At 44.3% G+C, this 15,979-nt stretch overlaps 1 protein-coding gene across 3 annotated transcripts; it reads left to right on the top strand.

The window, feature by feature from the left end:
- The first annotated feature begins 917 nt into the window (after positions 1 to 917).
- On the top strand, positions 918 to 10,729 carry HAUS4 (HAUS augmin like complex subunit 4). 3 transcript variants are annotated; one of them, XM_046010105.1, is made up of 10 exons: positions 918 to 1,476; positions 3,048 to 3,141; positions 4,457 to 4,599; positions 4,705 to 4,836; positions 5,315 to 5,449; positions 7,216 to 7,312; positions 8,413 to 8,558; positions 8,699 to 8,829; positions 10,044 to 10,112; positions 10,257 to 10,729. In XM_046010105.1, the coding sequence occupies exons 2-10, from the start codon at positions 3,087 to 3,089 to the stop codon at positions 10,438 to 10,440; spliced, it is 1,092 nt and encodes a 363-aa protein (XP_045866061.1). In that variant the 5' UTR covers positions 918 to 1,476; positions 3,048 to 3,086; the 3' UTR covers positions 10,441 to 10,729. The 3 variants fall into 3 exon arrangements, with proteins under 3 accessions (XP_045866061.1, XP_045866060.1, XP_045866059.1); XM_046010104.1 differs by having other exon boundaries at positions 918 to 1,686; XM_046010103.1 differs by having other exon boundaries at positions 922 to 1,303.
- The last annotated feature ends 5,250 nt before the right edge of the window (positions 10,730 to 15,979 follow it).

The raw sequence follows: 15,979 nt of genomic DNA, 5'->3' as shown, positions 1-15,979 counted from the left end.
CATTCCAGTCCGCTTTGAAAAGAAGGTGGGAGTGGTGTCAGAGGTAATTGTCCCCTTCCTGCCATGTGACCTCCTGCTGGGATCCCTCTTGGCTGAAAGCAGTCAGAGAATATGGAAACACTTACTGGTCTATATAGGGTGTCAAAAAGCAGAATGTGCATCTGGGGGGCAAATGGAAGACATCTAGCTCATTGGTCTAGAGATGGCCAGTGATCCAGTCTGGCCAGTGAGACATAGGGGAAAGTCTGCTGCGTACTTTGGGAAAGGTTTTCTTCCCTGACTGAAGGCTCCTCCCCTTCTTTCTTGCTTGGGATGCTGTTGAGTTGGATGTGCTTCTTGGATTTCTGCAGCTACCCTGTGACCATGAGGGAAATGCAAAGAGAACTACAAAGAACACTGCCCACAGAGCTGCTAGAAAGCTCTGGGACCTTCAGCTCCAGATTTATTCTTAAGCAAACAATAAATGCCCCTACAGCTTAAAAAGGATTCAAGGAAGGTAGGAGGGAGGGAGGAAGAGAGAGAGAGGGCACAAGTGAGAGCTAGCGAGCTGAAGGATGAGAGATAATGGAGAGGTTAGAGGAGCCTGGGGCAGGAAATTAGGAAAAAGCTGACCTAGGGGGCTGTGCTGGAGCAAAGGGACTGGCAGGCTCAGTGTGGGCAGCAGGTCTGGGAAGGTTCAGAGGGCCACCGGGTCAAGTTTAGACGCTGTGAGCTGCGACCTCAAGTAAGTTACTTAATTTCCTAGCGCCTTAGTTTTCCCCTCTGTAAAATGGGCATGATTGTGACTTCCTCATAGGACGCTGTAGGAACTTACAAGAGATCTAAGCGAGGGATGGCAAGTAAACCCTTGCTTGACACAGTTCCTGACTCACTGTAGGCCCTCAATAAATGTTAGCAATCATTACCATTTTTCTCAACATTTGTCCTCAGCAAGGGGGAGGTACTCAGAAAAAGGGGCCAAGAGCCCCCTCCCGGCTCACACTCTAAAAGCCGGGTTCCCAGGCGGTGAGGACCCAGGGCTCGCGCTCGGCGCGGGGCGGACCCACCGTTCCCGCCTCGAGCGTGGCCCCGCCCCTCTTCCTCTCTCCGGAGGACTCGCGCGCACTTCGGGCCTTTCCCTTCCCTCCCCCGACCTTCCCGCGTGGTCCTCCCGGGTCTATCTTCCCCCAGCCTCAGCGGCCAGCCCGAGTGAGAGGTTCCGGAGCCCGGGCGCGGGCGTGGTTTCGGTGTCAACGCTTCGGGCCAGCTCGCCCCAGCCGGCTCCGCACGGCCGCGGGAGCTTCAGCTGCCCTCGCGTGTGCAGGTTTGCCTCGGAGAGTCGGCGGGCTGCGCTGAGGGGAGGCGGAGTGCTGGGAGTGTTAGTGCTGGCCCCTGGCCGCCGCGGCTGCCCTCGCCCTTGGGAATCCTTGGCTGCCCAGACGGAAGGGAAGTAGGCGCCGGAGAGCCCGCTCTGCATTTTGATTCATCTCGGGCCCTGTAAGGGTCACATCTTGTGAAAATACCTGTAAAATCAATTTAACGTTCAGTGCAGCGTGTAAAGACAGCTCTAAGAATTTAAAAGACGCCTGAGTCAGAACATTTAAATGCTTGGGTCCCTGTAGCAGCGTTTTAACACGTCTGAGTGCAGAGGGTGGAGAATCGAGCCTGATCGCCGCCTTCGTTCACGCCCTGTAACATTTTAAAAGGGTAAAGAAAGGCACCCCAAGAATACCCAAGTGGGCAGTTCCCCTAGGGAGGGAAGAACAGCTGACTTTTAAAATTTGTGTTGGTCCTCATTTCCGTGTGCGAAATTTGCTTGTAGAACTTAGGTCAACATAAACAGAATTGTTAAAACACTGGGCTTAACTAACTAGTGGCTTTTGTTGACAGGTCGATTGTGTTGTTAATTCTTGGTGTCTCAGCCAAGGCAGGATTCATTATCTCCGTTCTGCAGGTGGAAAAAAGTTTGGCATAAAAAACAAAAAACGTTTCCCTTAAATTCACACAGAAGGAACTGCAGAGCTGCAAATTAAGTCTTAGCATTCCGACTCCTCATCTGTGTTCCCCTCTGGACGAAGTTGCAAAATAAATGAGTACTTACTTTGATGCTACTCATAAAACGAGGGAGTAAACCAAATGTTCTGTGAACTTAAAGTGTTAAATCATAATAACCTTCGATGTCTTGTGCTTTGGGAGACTCAGCTGCCCTTTGGAGTTGATATCTTACAGAGAGGAGTGGGTGGAGCAAAAAAAAAAAAAAAGGAAAATCACCTCAAGGAAAAAATTTAGTCTCCAGAGTCCACAAAGTGCCCATCTTTGCTTCCCCTTTGTGTTGATGTCATACTTTTCAGTGTACTTGGTGTTCTGGCAAAACACCTGACAGCTCCCATCCCAGCCTCAGCTGCATTAACCACACTTTTGCCTTGCTCTTTTGGTACTGACCTTCCTGTCAGTCTTCTTGTCATGCTCTTTCCTTCAGGTGCTCCTTACTAATGCTGTTATGTGAAAAGCAGTTGTTGTTCAAGTGTGGAATGATTTATCACTCCTGAAGGATGATTCTAGAGTTAATGGTCAAAAACGACCAACAGATTTTAGATGAAAGGACAAGTTAAAGAAGCTCAAGAAACTATTTTGTGGAATTTGATAGTGGAGTTATTTGACTGGGGGAAAAAAGCGGACATTGGACTCCCCCCCCCTCCCCATTTCCCCAGTTCACTCATAAATGGAAAGCAGCAGCTCAGGTTTAACTTAGACATAATGTTGAGGGGAGGGGAGCATCCTTCTGTTTAGTGAATTGGAAAATTTTCTTTCTGAAGGAGGCTTCTTTTTTTGACAGCTTGGAACAAGTGGAAACGTTTATGTGCTTAGAATGCAAATTGTTTTGCCACTTATAAGTCTGCCCTTAAAACTTGTAGAGGAGCTTGGGACCCAGGGTGTATGGTATAGTCTCTCCCTGTAAGAGGCTTCCCTGTGGTTCCTCCCCAGGTTGCAGACAACAGAAATGTGAACCCAAGGTAGTTTTCCTGAAGAAGCCACACAACTTACTCACTTCTTGTTCTCTTTCACAGTTTCTCAGTTCCACACATTAAGAATTTCGAGAAAATCAGATGGCATCCGGGGATTTCTGCTTACCCGGAGAAGGGATGGAAATACTTCAACAAGGTAAGGAGGCCATTTGAAGGACGTTTGATGACTTACCCAGAGAGGTGGGAGCCAGATTCTTGCTTTCTATAATAAAATGTATTTATAAAGTTCACCAGTATGGTTTGTCACATAAAATCCGAAGTTTCTGGGGAAACTAGGATACTTGAAGAATCTTGGACACTATCTTATTAGAAAGCAGACAATACCGGCTCTTGTTAAGTACTCCAGTTAAGTACCCTCCTGTGCAGTCGACTAAAAAACTCAAGTTGCTTCCCTGCTGTGTCAGCAGGCACAACCTGAAGAGAAGAGTGGCCAGCAAACTCTGTGAAGGCTTCCTTCCTACCTGGGTCTTGAATTTTCTCATATCTTGTACTCCAAAATCTCAGATCCTTAGGTATCTTGAATTCTTCCCCTATCTCAAACCCTTTCTATATCTTGACTCCTTCTGTATCTTGAATTCTTTCCCTATCTCAAAGCCTTTCTATATCTTGAATCCTTCAAGAACTTGAATCTTCTATATTTTGAACATTGCCATGTTGATCTTTCAGTGCCTGAGGGGGAGAAAAAAGAGAGAGTTCTTTTTTTCCAAAAGAACTTTCTCATGGTCTAAAGAATGAAAGTTTGATTGTTTGGTAAGTAGGAATGAAACAGAAGACCACAGCAGAAAGCATGTAGGAATAAGAGATGGAAAGAGAAGCCCTTGGGCTGATGGAATAACTATAGGATCCCAGTTTCTTGCACTTTTTCTCATGTGTGTGCTGCTCTGAATCCACATGGGCTACTCAGCTCTCTTTATGATAAGAATTTAGTTCAGTTTTTCAGTTAGTCCTGAGTATACCTTCTTGCAGTCTTGCTTATGCAACTAGAGAACACATCCAAAGTTGGAACTTTACCTTTGGGGTTTTTTTTCCCCTTCCTCAAGAATTCTAGTTATTCTGTGTGAATGAGACATTTGGAGTACTATGGTGACCCCTACTAAAAGGTCCCTTTTTCCTGATTGTCTCTGTCTATTACTTTCCAAATATACTTCATTTTCTAAGCTCTTGGTTTCATTAGTGACTCATTCCCTAATTCTTGATTAATATATTTATGTGTATGTATTTGTGTGTATATATAGGTGCTTGTTACCTTTAAATATTGCCTCGAGTTTATTTGTGGGTTTTTTTTTTAAACATTTCGTTATATTTCGAAAACTTCCCTACCAAAAAGCTAGAGGTTTTTGGAAATGAGTATTAAGCTAAGAGTGATACTTAATTAATATAATGATATCTTCTTTGCTTTTTTTTTTTTTTTTTTTAATTTATTTTGCCCCTGTGGGGGACATCCCATGAAGTGTGCAACAAACAGCTTCCTCCTTGTAACCTGAGTGAAGAGGACCTGTTACGGAACCCACACTTCAGCAAACTGCTGCTGGGTCTGTCACAGCACATGGATGAGAGTGGCTTAAGCCTCACCCTGGCAAAGGAGCAGGCACAGGTAAGAGCCCTGGGAGGACGGATGAGAGAAAGCAAAAATCTTTCAAGAGAGAAAGAGAAATCTTTCAAGAGAGAAATCCCTACCTGGGATTTTTTGGTTTCCTAGGCATGGAAGGAAGTTCGACTCCATAAGACAATATGGCTGAGGTCTGAGATTTTACAGAGAGTCATTCAAGAGCTGCTTGTGGACTACTATGTGAAGACACAAGACACAAATTTAACTCTGGACGACAAAAAGGTGAAGCAGGAGAGATGCAGTAGGGGGTGCTTACCAGCTGCAGGAATGACCAAGCCAACAATGGCTTCACCTCATTGTATGCTCTGGGGGAAATAGGGGCTTCGAGTAATAGTTATCAAAGAAGAAACGGACCCGGGGGTCCTGGCTGCCTCGGTGGGTGGAGCTTGTGACTCTTGATCTTAGGGTTGTGAGTTCAAGCCCCACAATGGGTGTAGAGATTACTTAAAACACAAAATCTTTTAAAGGAAGAAGAAATAAACTGTGTGTCTATTGTAGTTATTTTGTAGTTATAGCAGAAGAGGTGGGTGTGTTGTCAAGAGTTTTGAAAAGAAAGATTGACAGGAGAAGGCACTGGCAGCTGAAGGGGATAACATGTTTGAGGACTTTGAAAATGTGTGAAGAACTGGTTTATGAGGATGGAGGAGGTGGAGTGGGAGAAGTTGTATAGTAACTTCTTTGGTTTTTTATTCTCTCTCAGTTTCACGAGACCCTTGAACAGCGGCTACTCGTGACTGAACTGACACGACTCTTGGGTCCCAGCCGGGAGAGGGAAATGCCTCCACTGCTGGGGCTGGAGAAGGCGGACCTTCTGGAGCTCATGCCCCCCTCAGAGGTGGGGAGTGAGCAGATACTGGCATCAAAAAAGTGAAATGGCTTAATTTCTCCCATATACTTAAACTTTTTTTGTTACACTTTATTGTTTTTGTAAAAATGATACACATTCGTGAGGGCCAAACTCAAATAAATAAGAAAAGTGTTACACAGAAGAGAGTAAAAGCTGAAATTCTACATTTAGAAATAAATACAGTATATCATGTACAGCTCAGCATAAATGGTATTGTAGCATCTATGCTTGTATAGTGAATGTAATCTGTTTCACTTAATATATTTGGGACTTTTTTCAAGTCAATAAATAAATGTAAATAAGATGATAACTTCTAATGCACACTTAACACAGTGCCAGGCACATGGTCTGGGCTCAACGTTCTTATTATATCATCAGTTTATTTTTTAAATTATTTATTTATTTATTTGAGAGAGAGAGTGCAAATGAGGGGAGAGGCAGAGGGAGAGGGAGAGAGAATCCCAAGCCGACTCCCTGCTGAGCATGGAGCTGGCTCAGGGCTCAGTCTCACAACCCTGAGATTATGACCTGAGCCGAAATCACAAGTCAGATGCTTGGGCACCTGGCTGGCTCAGTTGGTTAAGCAACTGCCTTCGGCTCAGGTCATGATCCCGGAGTCCTGGGATTGAGTTCCGCATTGGGTTCCCAGCTCCATGGGGAGTCTGCTTCTCCCTCTGACCTTCTCCCCTCTCATGCTCGCTCTCACTCTCTCCCTCTCTCAAATAAATAAATAAAATCTTTAAAAAAAAAAAAAAAGAGATGCTCAACCCAACTGAGCCACCCAGGCTCCTCTATATCATCAGTTTATTTTTATTTATTTTTTTTTAAGATTTTATTTTATTTATTTTATTTATTTGACAGAGATCACAAGTAGATAGAGAAGCAGGCTCCCTGCTGAGCAGAGAGCCCGATGCGGGGCTCTATCCCAGGACCCCGAGATCATGACCTGAGCCGAAGGCAGCGGCTTAACCCACTGAGCCACCCAGGTGCCCCTATATCATCAGTTTAAATCACTGATACGATTCCATTTTGTGGGGGCACCTGGCTGGCTCAGTTAGTAGAGCTTGCAGCTCTTGATCTCAGGGTGATGAGCTTGTGCCCTACATCGGGGGAGGTGTACAGATTACATTAAAAAAAGAAAAAGGATTCCATTGTATGGATGTAGCATAGTTTGCTTAACCTTAATGACAGATATAGTTGTTTCCACATTTTTTGCACTTAGGAAACCACACTGATAGTAATAGACTCGTTCATAGGTGTATTTGCCTTTGTATGATTACTGGTCAGAGGATATATACATTAAACATGTTGGTACATATTGCCAGTTCCCCACCTTTTCTTTTCCTTTTTTTTTTTTTTTAAAGATTTTATTTATTTATTTATTTATTTATTTGACACAGAGACAGAGAGAGAGAGATCACAAGTAGGTGCAGAGGCAAGCAGAGAGGGGGGAAGCAGACTCCCTGCTGAGCCGAGAGCCTGATGGTGGGGCTCAATCCCAGCACCTTAGATCATGACCTGAGCCGAAGGCAGAGGCTTAACCCACTGAGCCACCCAAGCGCCCCCAACATGGGGTCTTGACCATCATTTTATTCTTTGCAAATTTGATAAGCTAATAAAAATGAATCTCCCTGTTGTCTCTTGATGCATTTTTGTTGGTTATCATTGAGAGTGTTACCATCCTGTACTCACGGGCGGATCTTCTTAGTTCTAACAGTCTATTTGCATCTCTCTTTTTGCTTCTGCGGCCCTAGGATTTTGTGTGGATGAGAGCTCGGCTCCCACTGGATGTGGAGGAGCAGCTCAAAAAGAAATGTTTCACCCTGCTCTGCTACCACGATCCCAATTCAGGTAAGGGCTGGCACTCTGCTCTGTTCACAGCTGACCTTCAGGGTCCCTGGTCTGCTCTTCTGTGAATAATGCTTTGAATTTTAGATTTGGGACAGAAGCTAGGAAGCACTGGAGATGCTTATTTGTTTGCTTCCTTGCTGGTAGAATACAGGCAAGGAATTGTGTGAGAACTTTTATTCAGCAAGGTACCAAATGTCCTCTTACTTCAGGGAAGGATGAGTTCATTCGTCTCTAGAGAATTGGAATGGAATAGGGAAGAAAGTTCAGGCTAATAGGTATTCCCTTTATCTTCATATCTATGCCTTAAGAATGAGGGGCCAAATCTGGACTTAAAGGTAAGAGTGAGGGGCACGAGCCTGGCTCAGTTGGAAAAGCATGTGACTCTCGATCTCGGGGTCATGAGTTTGAGCACCATGTTGGGTGTAGAGATTATTTAAATTTAAAAAATAAAATAAAAAATAAGGGTAAGAGTGAAGAGAACTTTATGAGAACTAGGCCATTTTAACAGGCACTAGGAGAAAACCTAAAGAGAATTTGTAGGGCTAGATATGGGATAGTGTGCTGAAAAATAGCCTCAGGAGGGCAGTGGCAATTAGGGTTTTCCTGTCTAGTCTTCTGTCTGTCTCTCTCTTTTTTTTTTTTTTTTAAAGATTTTTATTTATTGGGGCGCCTGGGTGGCTCAGTGGATTAAGCTTCTGCCTTTAGCTCAGGTCATGATCCCAGGGTCTTGGGATCAAGCCCCACAAGCACGGGCTCTCTGCTTAGTGGGGAGCCTGCTTCCCCCTCTCTCTCTGCCTGCCTCTCTGCCTAATTGTGATCTCTGTCTGTCAAATAAATAAAATCTTAAAAAAAAAAAAAGAAACCTTTAAAAAAATTTTATTTATTTGAGGGAGAGAGTGAGCGAGCGAGGGAGCAAGAGAGAAAGCACAAGTGGTGGTGGGGAGAAGCAGCAGAGGCAGAGGGAGAAGCAGGCGCTCCACCGAGCAGCGAGCCCGATGCGGGGCTCCATCCCAGGACCCTGAGATCATGATCTGAGCCGAAGGCAGACACTTAACTAATTGAGCCACCCAAGGGCCCCAGTCCTCTGTCTCTTTGCCCAGATTCAGACGGTGAAACCTTGAAGGCAGCAAAGGTGTGGAAACTGGCAGAGGTCCTAGTGGGTGAGAAGCAGCAATGCCAGGATGCCAAGAGCCAGCAGAAGGAGCAGATGGTGCTGCTTGAGAAGAAGAGTGCCACTTATTCCCAGGTTTGTCAGGGGACTGGGGTAGCCCCCTCTGTCTTTTATCCTGGCCCTAGAGACTCTTTTGGGGAAGCCAAGGAGCTTTGATCTGCCTTCTTTTCTACTGACTTGTGGTTTTGCCTTCTCCCTGCCTCCCGGGAGCTCAGGTGCTTCTGCGCTGCCTTGCCTTGCTGCAGAGGCTCCTTCAGGAGCACCGGCTGAAGACTCAGTCTGAGCTGGACCGCATCAATGCCCAGTACCTAGAGATCAAGTGCAGTGCCATGATCCTTAAGCTGAGGTGAGCTGTGTAACCCTTGTGGGTCTCAGGAACTCTGTCTCACATACCAACCCTTCCAACCCTCTCCCTCAATTCTCTTTCCTCTCTGCCATGCCTAGCATCCTATGGGTCTTTGGTTAATGCCACGTGGCAGTGGTAGCCATTGGATTACCCAGAAGTGTCCAACATTTATTTATTTATTTTGGGACTCCTAGCTCAGTCGATTAAACATCTGCCTTCAGCTCAGGTCGTGATTCTGGTGCCCTGGGATCGAGTCCCACATCAGGCTCCTTGCTCAGGAGGGAGCCTGCTTCTCCCTCTGCCTGTGGCTCCCCCTGCTTGCATGCCCTCTCTCTGTCTGGGAAATAAATGAATAAAATATATATTTTTAAAATTTATTTATTTTGAGGGGCACCTGGGTGGCTCAGTTGTTAAATGTCTGCCTTAGGCTCAGGTCATGATCCCAGGATCCTGGGATTGAGCCCCGAGTCAGGCTCCCTGCTCAGCAGGAAGCCTGCTTCCCCCTCTTCCACTCCCCCCGCTTGTGTTCCTTCTCTCACTGTCTCTCTCTCTGTCAAATAAATAAATAAAATCTTTTTTTTTAAATGAATAAATAAAAAGAGAGTCTCAGTTAAAAAAAAAAAGATTTATTTATTTTGAGAGAGCACACAAGCATACATGGTGGGAAGGAGCAGAGGGAGAGGGAGAGAGAGTCCCAAGCAGACTCAGCACTGAACATAGAGCCCAGCTATGGGTTCTATCCCACAATGCTGAGATCACGACCTGAGCCAAAACCAAGAGTCAGATACTCGACCAACTGTGCCACCCAGACACCCCCATTCAACATTCTCAAATCTTTTATTTTTAAATTTTATTTATATATTTATCTTAGAGAGGGAGCATGCCAGCGGGTGGTTGGGGAGGGGGAGGAAGGAGCAGAGGGAGAGGGACAAACAGACCCTGCACTCAGTGCAACTTGGAGCTGGGTCTCACCACCCTAAGCCAGAATCAAGAGTCGGACGCTCAACCAACTGAGCCACCCAGGTGCCCCTTGAGTCTTATTTGAAAGCCTGAAATAGTTGCTTTCTTGTGAGATACGTTACTCAGGAATTCAGAGGGATCTTGCTTTTCCTTTCACTGCTTAGCACACGTCTTGACCACGGGCACGTACTGTGTCCCGTTCCTAACTCTGCTGCCGTCAGGGACCCTCAGCATTTCTTTCTTCCCTCTGTCAGGATGGAGGAGCTAAAGATCTTGTCCGACACTTACACTGCTGAGAAAGTGGAAGTTCATCGTCTCATTAGGTGAGAACTCCCAAGGGCCTGGTTCTGCTGCTCAGGGCTGGTCCCACACTCTCCACACCCGTTCATGTTAACGTGTTCACCTTCTTGTCTGCTTGCTGAGGAGCCAGATCCTTACATTGTATCTTCTGTTCCCCGGGCATATAGGGACCGTTTGGAGGGGGCCATTCGCCTACAAGAGCAGGACATGGAGAAGTCCCGACAGGTCCTGAGCACCTATGAAGTCCTTGGAGAGGAGTTTGACAGGCTGGTAAAAGAGTACACTTGCCTCAAGCAGGCGACTGAGAACAAGCGCTGGGCCCTCCGGGAGTTTAACAAGGCCTGCCGCTGACCGCTGCCTCTCGGGGGTCCGGAAGCGGACTTCCACATGGGTGCGGCCTCCCTCTCCTCCTGCTGAAAGGACCACCTCCACCTCAGGCCCACTTTCACTCCAGGAGTGTGCGGATGCTTGCTTGAAACACTGCAGTGGGCTAGGCACCATCCTGGTTTTTCTTCCTTGTTTACAGTGACTGAGTCTCTTCTGCAAATGGAGCAGATTTATATAATTCTGTGTGCAACTATTTGTCAGTGTCGGCCCTGTGTTATATTTGATTATCTCCTGAATAAAGTGATGATGCTTCCTTCAGGCACAGATGAAAAAAGAACATCAAAGACTAGGTGGGTGAGGAGGGGAACTGAGTGGATCCAGACAAACATGTGTAATGTTTACGCTAAGAGTAGGAGGTGGGAGTACCGGCCTGCCTGCCCAGAGTCTTAGAGGCCTCATTCTTGGAGAGCAGACATGGATTAAATCTGGGTTTGCTTTCGAAGAACTGTAATATCCAGAGGACGGCTGGACGCCACGGTGGATAGGGGTAGGGGACGATTCTGTCACCAAGGCTCTCAGTGGGGCAGTTAGCATAAAGCAGCAGGGCATCTAGCCCTGTTACAGGGAAGGACACAAGTCACTTGTATTCCTGGTTCCTGCTGGTGTGATTTGAGGGTCACTTTTTTCTCTGAAAGCAGATAGTGGGAATGGATCACCCCAAGGAACCAAGTTTCCCAGTCCACTTAGCTTAGAGCAAGGCAGGGCCCTGATAGCATCAAAGTCAAACTGAGAATAGAAGCAGAAGACCTCCACCCTTATTTAGAAGAGCTTCTCAAACACCTTTTTTTTTTTTTAAAGATTTTATTTATTTATCTGGTAGAGAGACAGTGAGAGAGGGAACACAAGCAGGGGCAGTGGGAGAGGGAGAAGCAGGTTTCCTGCAGAGCAGAGAGCCCGATGTGGGGTTTTGTCCCCAGGACCCTGGGATCATGACCTGAGCTAAAGGCAGATGCTTAACGACTGAGCCTAAGATTTTATTTTTTCTCTACACCCAGTGTGGGGTTCGAACTGAGCCACCCAGGTGCCCCTCAAACTACTTTCAAGGGAGACTGTCTTGAGGTGTTCTGCTTCAATAAATAGTGATGGTCTTGGATTGGTTCATAGAAAAATCTAAGGTCTTTAACATAATTTAGATTTTTTTCTATAAATGGTACTTATTGCCATTTATCTACAAGGAAATGTTGGCCTATATGAAATTCCACAAATCATAAACAGATTAATGGAGAAAGTCAGAAATAGTCAATATTGCTTAGTTTTTTACTTTTTCTTTCCCCCAGAAAAGTGGGGTAGTTTCAAACTTACAGAAAAATTAAAAGAAAACACCAGTATAGTCTTAGCAACGAAACACCAGCATAGTTTTAGCAACCCAGATTCAACAATTATTAACATTTTGCTTTTTTTTCTCTCTCCCTCTTCCCGTACAAACTGATATATAGTTATACAGACTTTTTCTTTCAGAGCCATTGTGTATAGTAAGTTACAGATGTGATATATCAGTCCTTAAATACTTAAGCAGGCAACCCTTTTTTTTTCTTTTTTCTTTTTTTTTAAACATGTAATGTATTATTTGCCACAGGGGTACAGATCTGTGAATCATCAGGCTTACACATTTCACAGCACACACCATAGCATATACCCTCCCCAATGTCCATAACCCAACCACCCTGTCCCTCCCACACACCCCCCAGTAACCCTCAGTTTGTTTCCTGAGATTTAGAGTCTCTAATGGTTTGTCTCCCTCCCGATCCCATCTTGTTTTATTTTTTCCTTCCCTATCCCCCACAACCCCTGCCCTACCTCTCAAATTCCTCATATTAGAGAGATCATATGATAATTGTCTTTCTCTGATTGACTTTTTCACTCAGCATAATACCCTCTAGTTCCATCCATGTCATCGCAAATGGCAAGATTTCATTTCTTTTGATGGCTGCATAGTATTCCATTGTATATATATACCACACCTTCTTTATCCATTCATCTGTTGATGGACATCTTGGCTCTTTCCATAGTTTGGCTATTGTGGACATTGCTGCTATAAACATTCGGGTGTACATGCCCCTTTGGATCACTACCTTTGTACCTTTAGGGTAAATACCCAGCAGTGTGATTGCTAGGTCGTAGGGTAGCTCTATTTTCAACTGTTTTTATGCTGTTTTCCAGGGTGGCTGCACCAGCTTGCAGTGTAGGAGGGTTCCCCTTTCTCCGCATCCTCGCCAGCATCTGTCATTTCCTGACTTGTTAATTTTAGCTATTCTGACTGGTGTGAGGTGGTATCTCATTGTGATTTTGATTTGTATTTCCCTGATGCCAAGTGATGTGGAGCACTTTTTCGTGTGTCTGTTGGCCATCTGGATGTCTTCTTTGCAGAAATGTCTGTTCATGTCCTCTGCCATTTCTTGATTGGATTATTTGTTCTTTGGGTGTTGAGTTTGTTAAGTTCTTTATAGATTTTTGGATACTAGCCTTTTATCTGATATGTAATTTGTGAATATCTTCTCCCATTCTGTCAGTTGTCTTTTGGTTTTGTGAACTGTTTCCTTTGCTGTGCAAAAGCTTTTGATCTTGATGAAATCCCAACAGTTCATTTTTTAGCAGGCAACTCTTAAAAATAAGGGCATTCCTCTGTATAACTAATAAAATTATTATACCTAAAATTAATAATTTCATAATATCTATTATCTAGGTCATATTAAAATTTTCCTAATTTGTTTTCTTGGTCTAGTGTCCATTGAAGGTCTGGGTGTTACATTTGGATGTTAGATTTGTATTTTCTATGTGTGGTTTTTTTGTTTGTTTGTTTTTAAGATTTATTTATTTATTTGACAATGAGAGAGCACAAGCAGGGGGAACAGGAGAGGTTCAAAGCATACTCCTCTCTGAGTAGGCAGCCTGATGTGGGGCTTGATCCCAGGATCCTGAGATCACTACCAAGCCAAAATCAAGATGCTTAACTGGCAGACACTTAACCAACTGAGCCACCCAGGCACCCATGTTTGTTTGTTTGTTTTTTAATTAATTTTTTTATTTGACAGAGAGAGATCACAAGTAGAGAGGCAGGCAGAGAGAGAGAGAGGGAAACAGGCTTGCTGCTGAGCAGAGAGCCTGATACGGGACTCGATCTCAAGACCCTGAGATTATGACCTGAGCCGAAGGCAGCGTCTTAACCCACTGAGCCACCCAGGCGCCCCTGTTTATTTATTTATTTATTTATTTTTTTTTTATTTTTAATATGCTCTGTGCCAAATGTGGAGCTTGAACTCATGACCCCAAAATTGAGAATCATATGCTTTACCAACTGAGGCGGCCAGGTGCCCCTGGATATTAGGTTTCTTTAATCTCTTTTAAAATAGAACATTCCTCCTACCATTTATTTATTTATTTATTTCTGCAGAGGGGGCAGGAGCAGAAAGACAAAGAGAGAGAATCCCAAGCAGGATGCATGCCAAGCACAGAGCTGATGTGGGGTTTGATCCCACAACCCTTCGATCATGACCTGAGCTAAAATCAAGAGTTGGACACTCAACTGACCGAGCCACCCAGGCATCCCACCTAAATTTTCTTTTTTAAAAGATTTTATTTATTTATTTGACAGAGATCACAAGTAGGCAGAGAGGCAGGCAGAGAGAGAGAGAGAGAGAGAGGAGGAAGCAGGCTCCCCGCTGAGCAGAGAGCCCGATAGGGGCTCAATCCCAGGTCCTGGGATCATGACCCCAGCAGAAGGCAGAGGCTCAACCCATTGAGCCACCCAGGCACCCCGTAAATTTTTTTTTTTTAATTGAAAGTAGTTTTTAAAAAAATCCAGCCTGGTTACTTTGTAGAATATTCCATTGTCCAATTGTTTCCGGTGGTGGTGAACTTGATCTTCTCCTGTTCTGTCCAATATAGTAGCCACTAGCCACATGTGGCTATTTAAATTCAATTTAAGTTAATTAAAATGAAAATTAAAATTCAGTAGGTTGGTGGTTACTGTACTGTACTGTAGGTTGGTGGTGCAAATATAGAACATTTACATCATTATGGAAAGTCCTAGAGCACCTGGGTGGGTCAGTTGTTGGGTTTCTGCCTTCAGCTCAGGTCATGGTTCCAAAGTCCTGGGATTGTACCCCATATGGGGCTCCCTGCTCTGTGGGAAGCCTGCTTCTCCCTTTCCCACTCCCCCTGCTTGTGTTCCCTCTTTTGCTATCTCTCTGTTAAATAAATAAATAAAATATTTAAAAAAAAAATTTTTTTTAATTTATTTATTTGACAGACAGAGATCACAGGTAGGCAGAGAGGCAGCCAGAGATAGAGAGGAGGGGAAGCAGGCTCCCTGATGAGCAGAGAGCCCGATGCCGGGCTCAATCCCAGGACCCTGGGACCATGACCTGGGCCGAAGGCAGAGGCTTTAACCCACTGAGCCACCCAGGCGCCCCTAAAAAATTTTTTTTAAAAAGAAAAGTTCTAGGGGCTTCCAGCTGGCTCAGTTGGTAGAGCACATGACTCTTGATCTTGGGGTCATGAGTTCAAGCTCCATGTTGGGTTAGAGATAACTTAATAAATAAACACTAAAAATAAACCAACTATTTTAAAAAAGTTCTATTGGACAGTGCTACAAGCCTACATTTCCTGTAAACTGGAAGTCGGTCTACAGGCTTTATTTGATTCAGGTTAAACGTTTTTGCAAAGAATACTTAATAGATGATATTATGTACTTCACATTATATCACCCTGGAGCCATATCAGGTTGGAATGTCTCACAATCAATTATGCTGAGTTTGATTGCTTGTTTAAGGTGGTAACTGCCAATCTCTCTTATATATAGAATACATTTTCCCTTTGTAGTTAGTAGCATCTAGAGATGAACATCAAAAATCTCAAAATAGTTTTTCCTGATATTTATTATGGCATTCAGCATTTCCTCATTTAATTAGGTACTCATCTTAAACCAAAGTAGGTTTTAGTATTTAAAATAATAAGGATAATAATAAAAAAGAAATGGATCCTGTCCTCAAGGTCTAAAACTTAATAGTAGACACATAAAAACAGTCTAAGAATATAAAGTAATAGGAAGTGCAAATGAATATGGTTGAAAACCAAGAGAAGTGAATCAGGAATTATAAGGTGGAGTCTTAGTATGGAAGAGAGCTTTAGTTCAGGCTTTAGAAGTAAGTTTGGGATGGCATTTTGGAAAAAAATGACAAAGACAAAGAAGGGAAAGGGTAGTGGGGGAAGGCACAGGGTTAGAAATGAGTAAATCATGCACCAAGGAAAGCCTTCATCTTAAATAACCAAAATTTGTGAAAAATATCTCATGGCTTCAATCAAATCTCTGAAGAGCTGGGGTCTGAGAAATGTTTAGATTTTCAACTACCTGTCGGAAAATGAGAAACCAAAATGGCTTCCAAAGCAATAGTTCCCAGCCCTTGCGCCCTAAATGACATGGAGCTGGACAGCTAGCTATTCCTTGTGTTTCCCAAAACCCAAATAAGACCGATAATTTGCTTGTAACCGTGCTGCCCAACTA

This window comes from Meles meles, chromosome 6, assembly GCF_922984935.1.
Source record: "Meles meles chromosome 6, mMelMel3.1 paternal haplotype, whole genome shotgun sequence".
Lineage (NCBI taxonomy): Eukaryota > Metazoa > Chordata > Mammalia > Carnivora > Mustelidae > Meles > Meles meles.
Note: the sequence above shows the minus strand (reverse complement) of the source record. Positions and strands in the feature narration are given on the sequence as shown.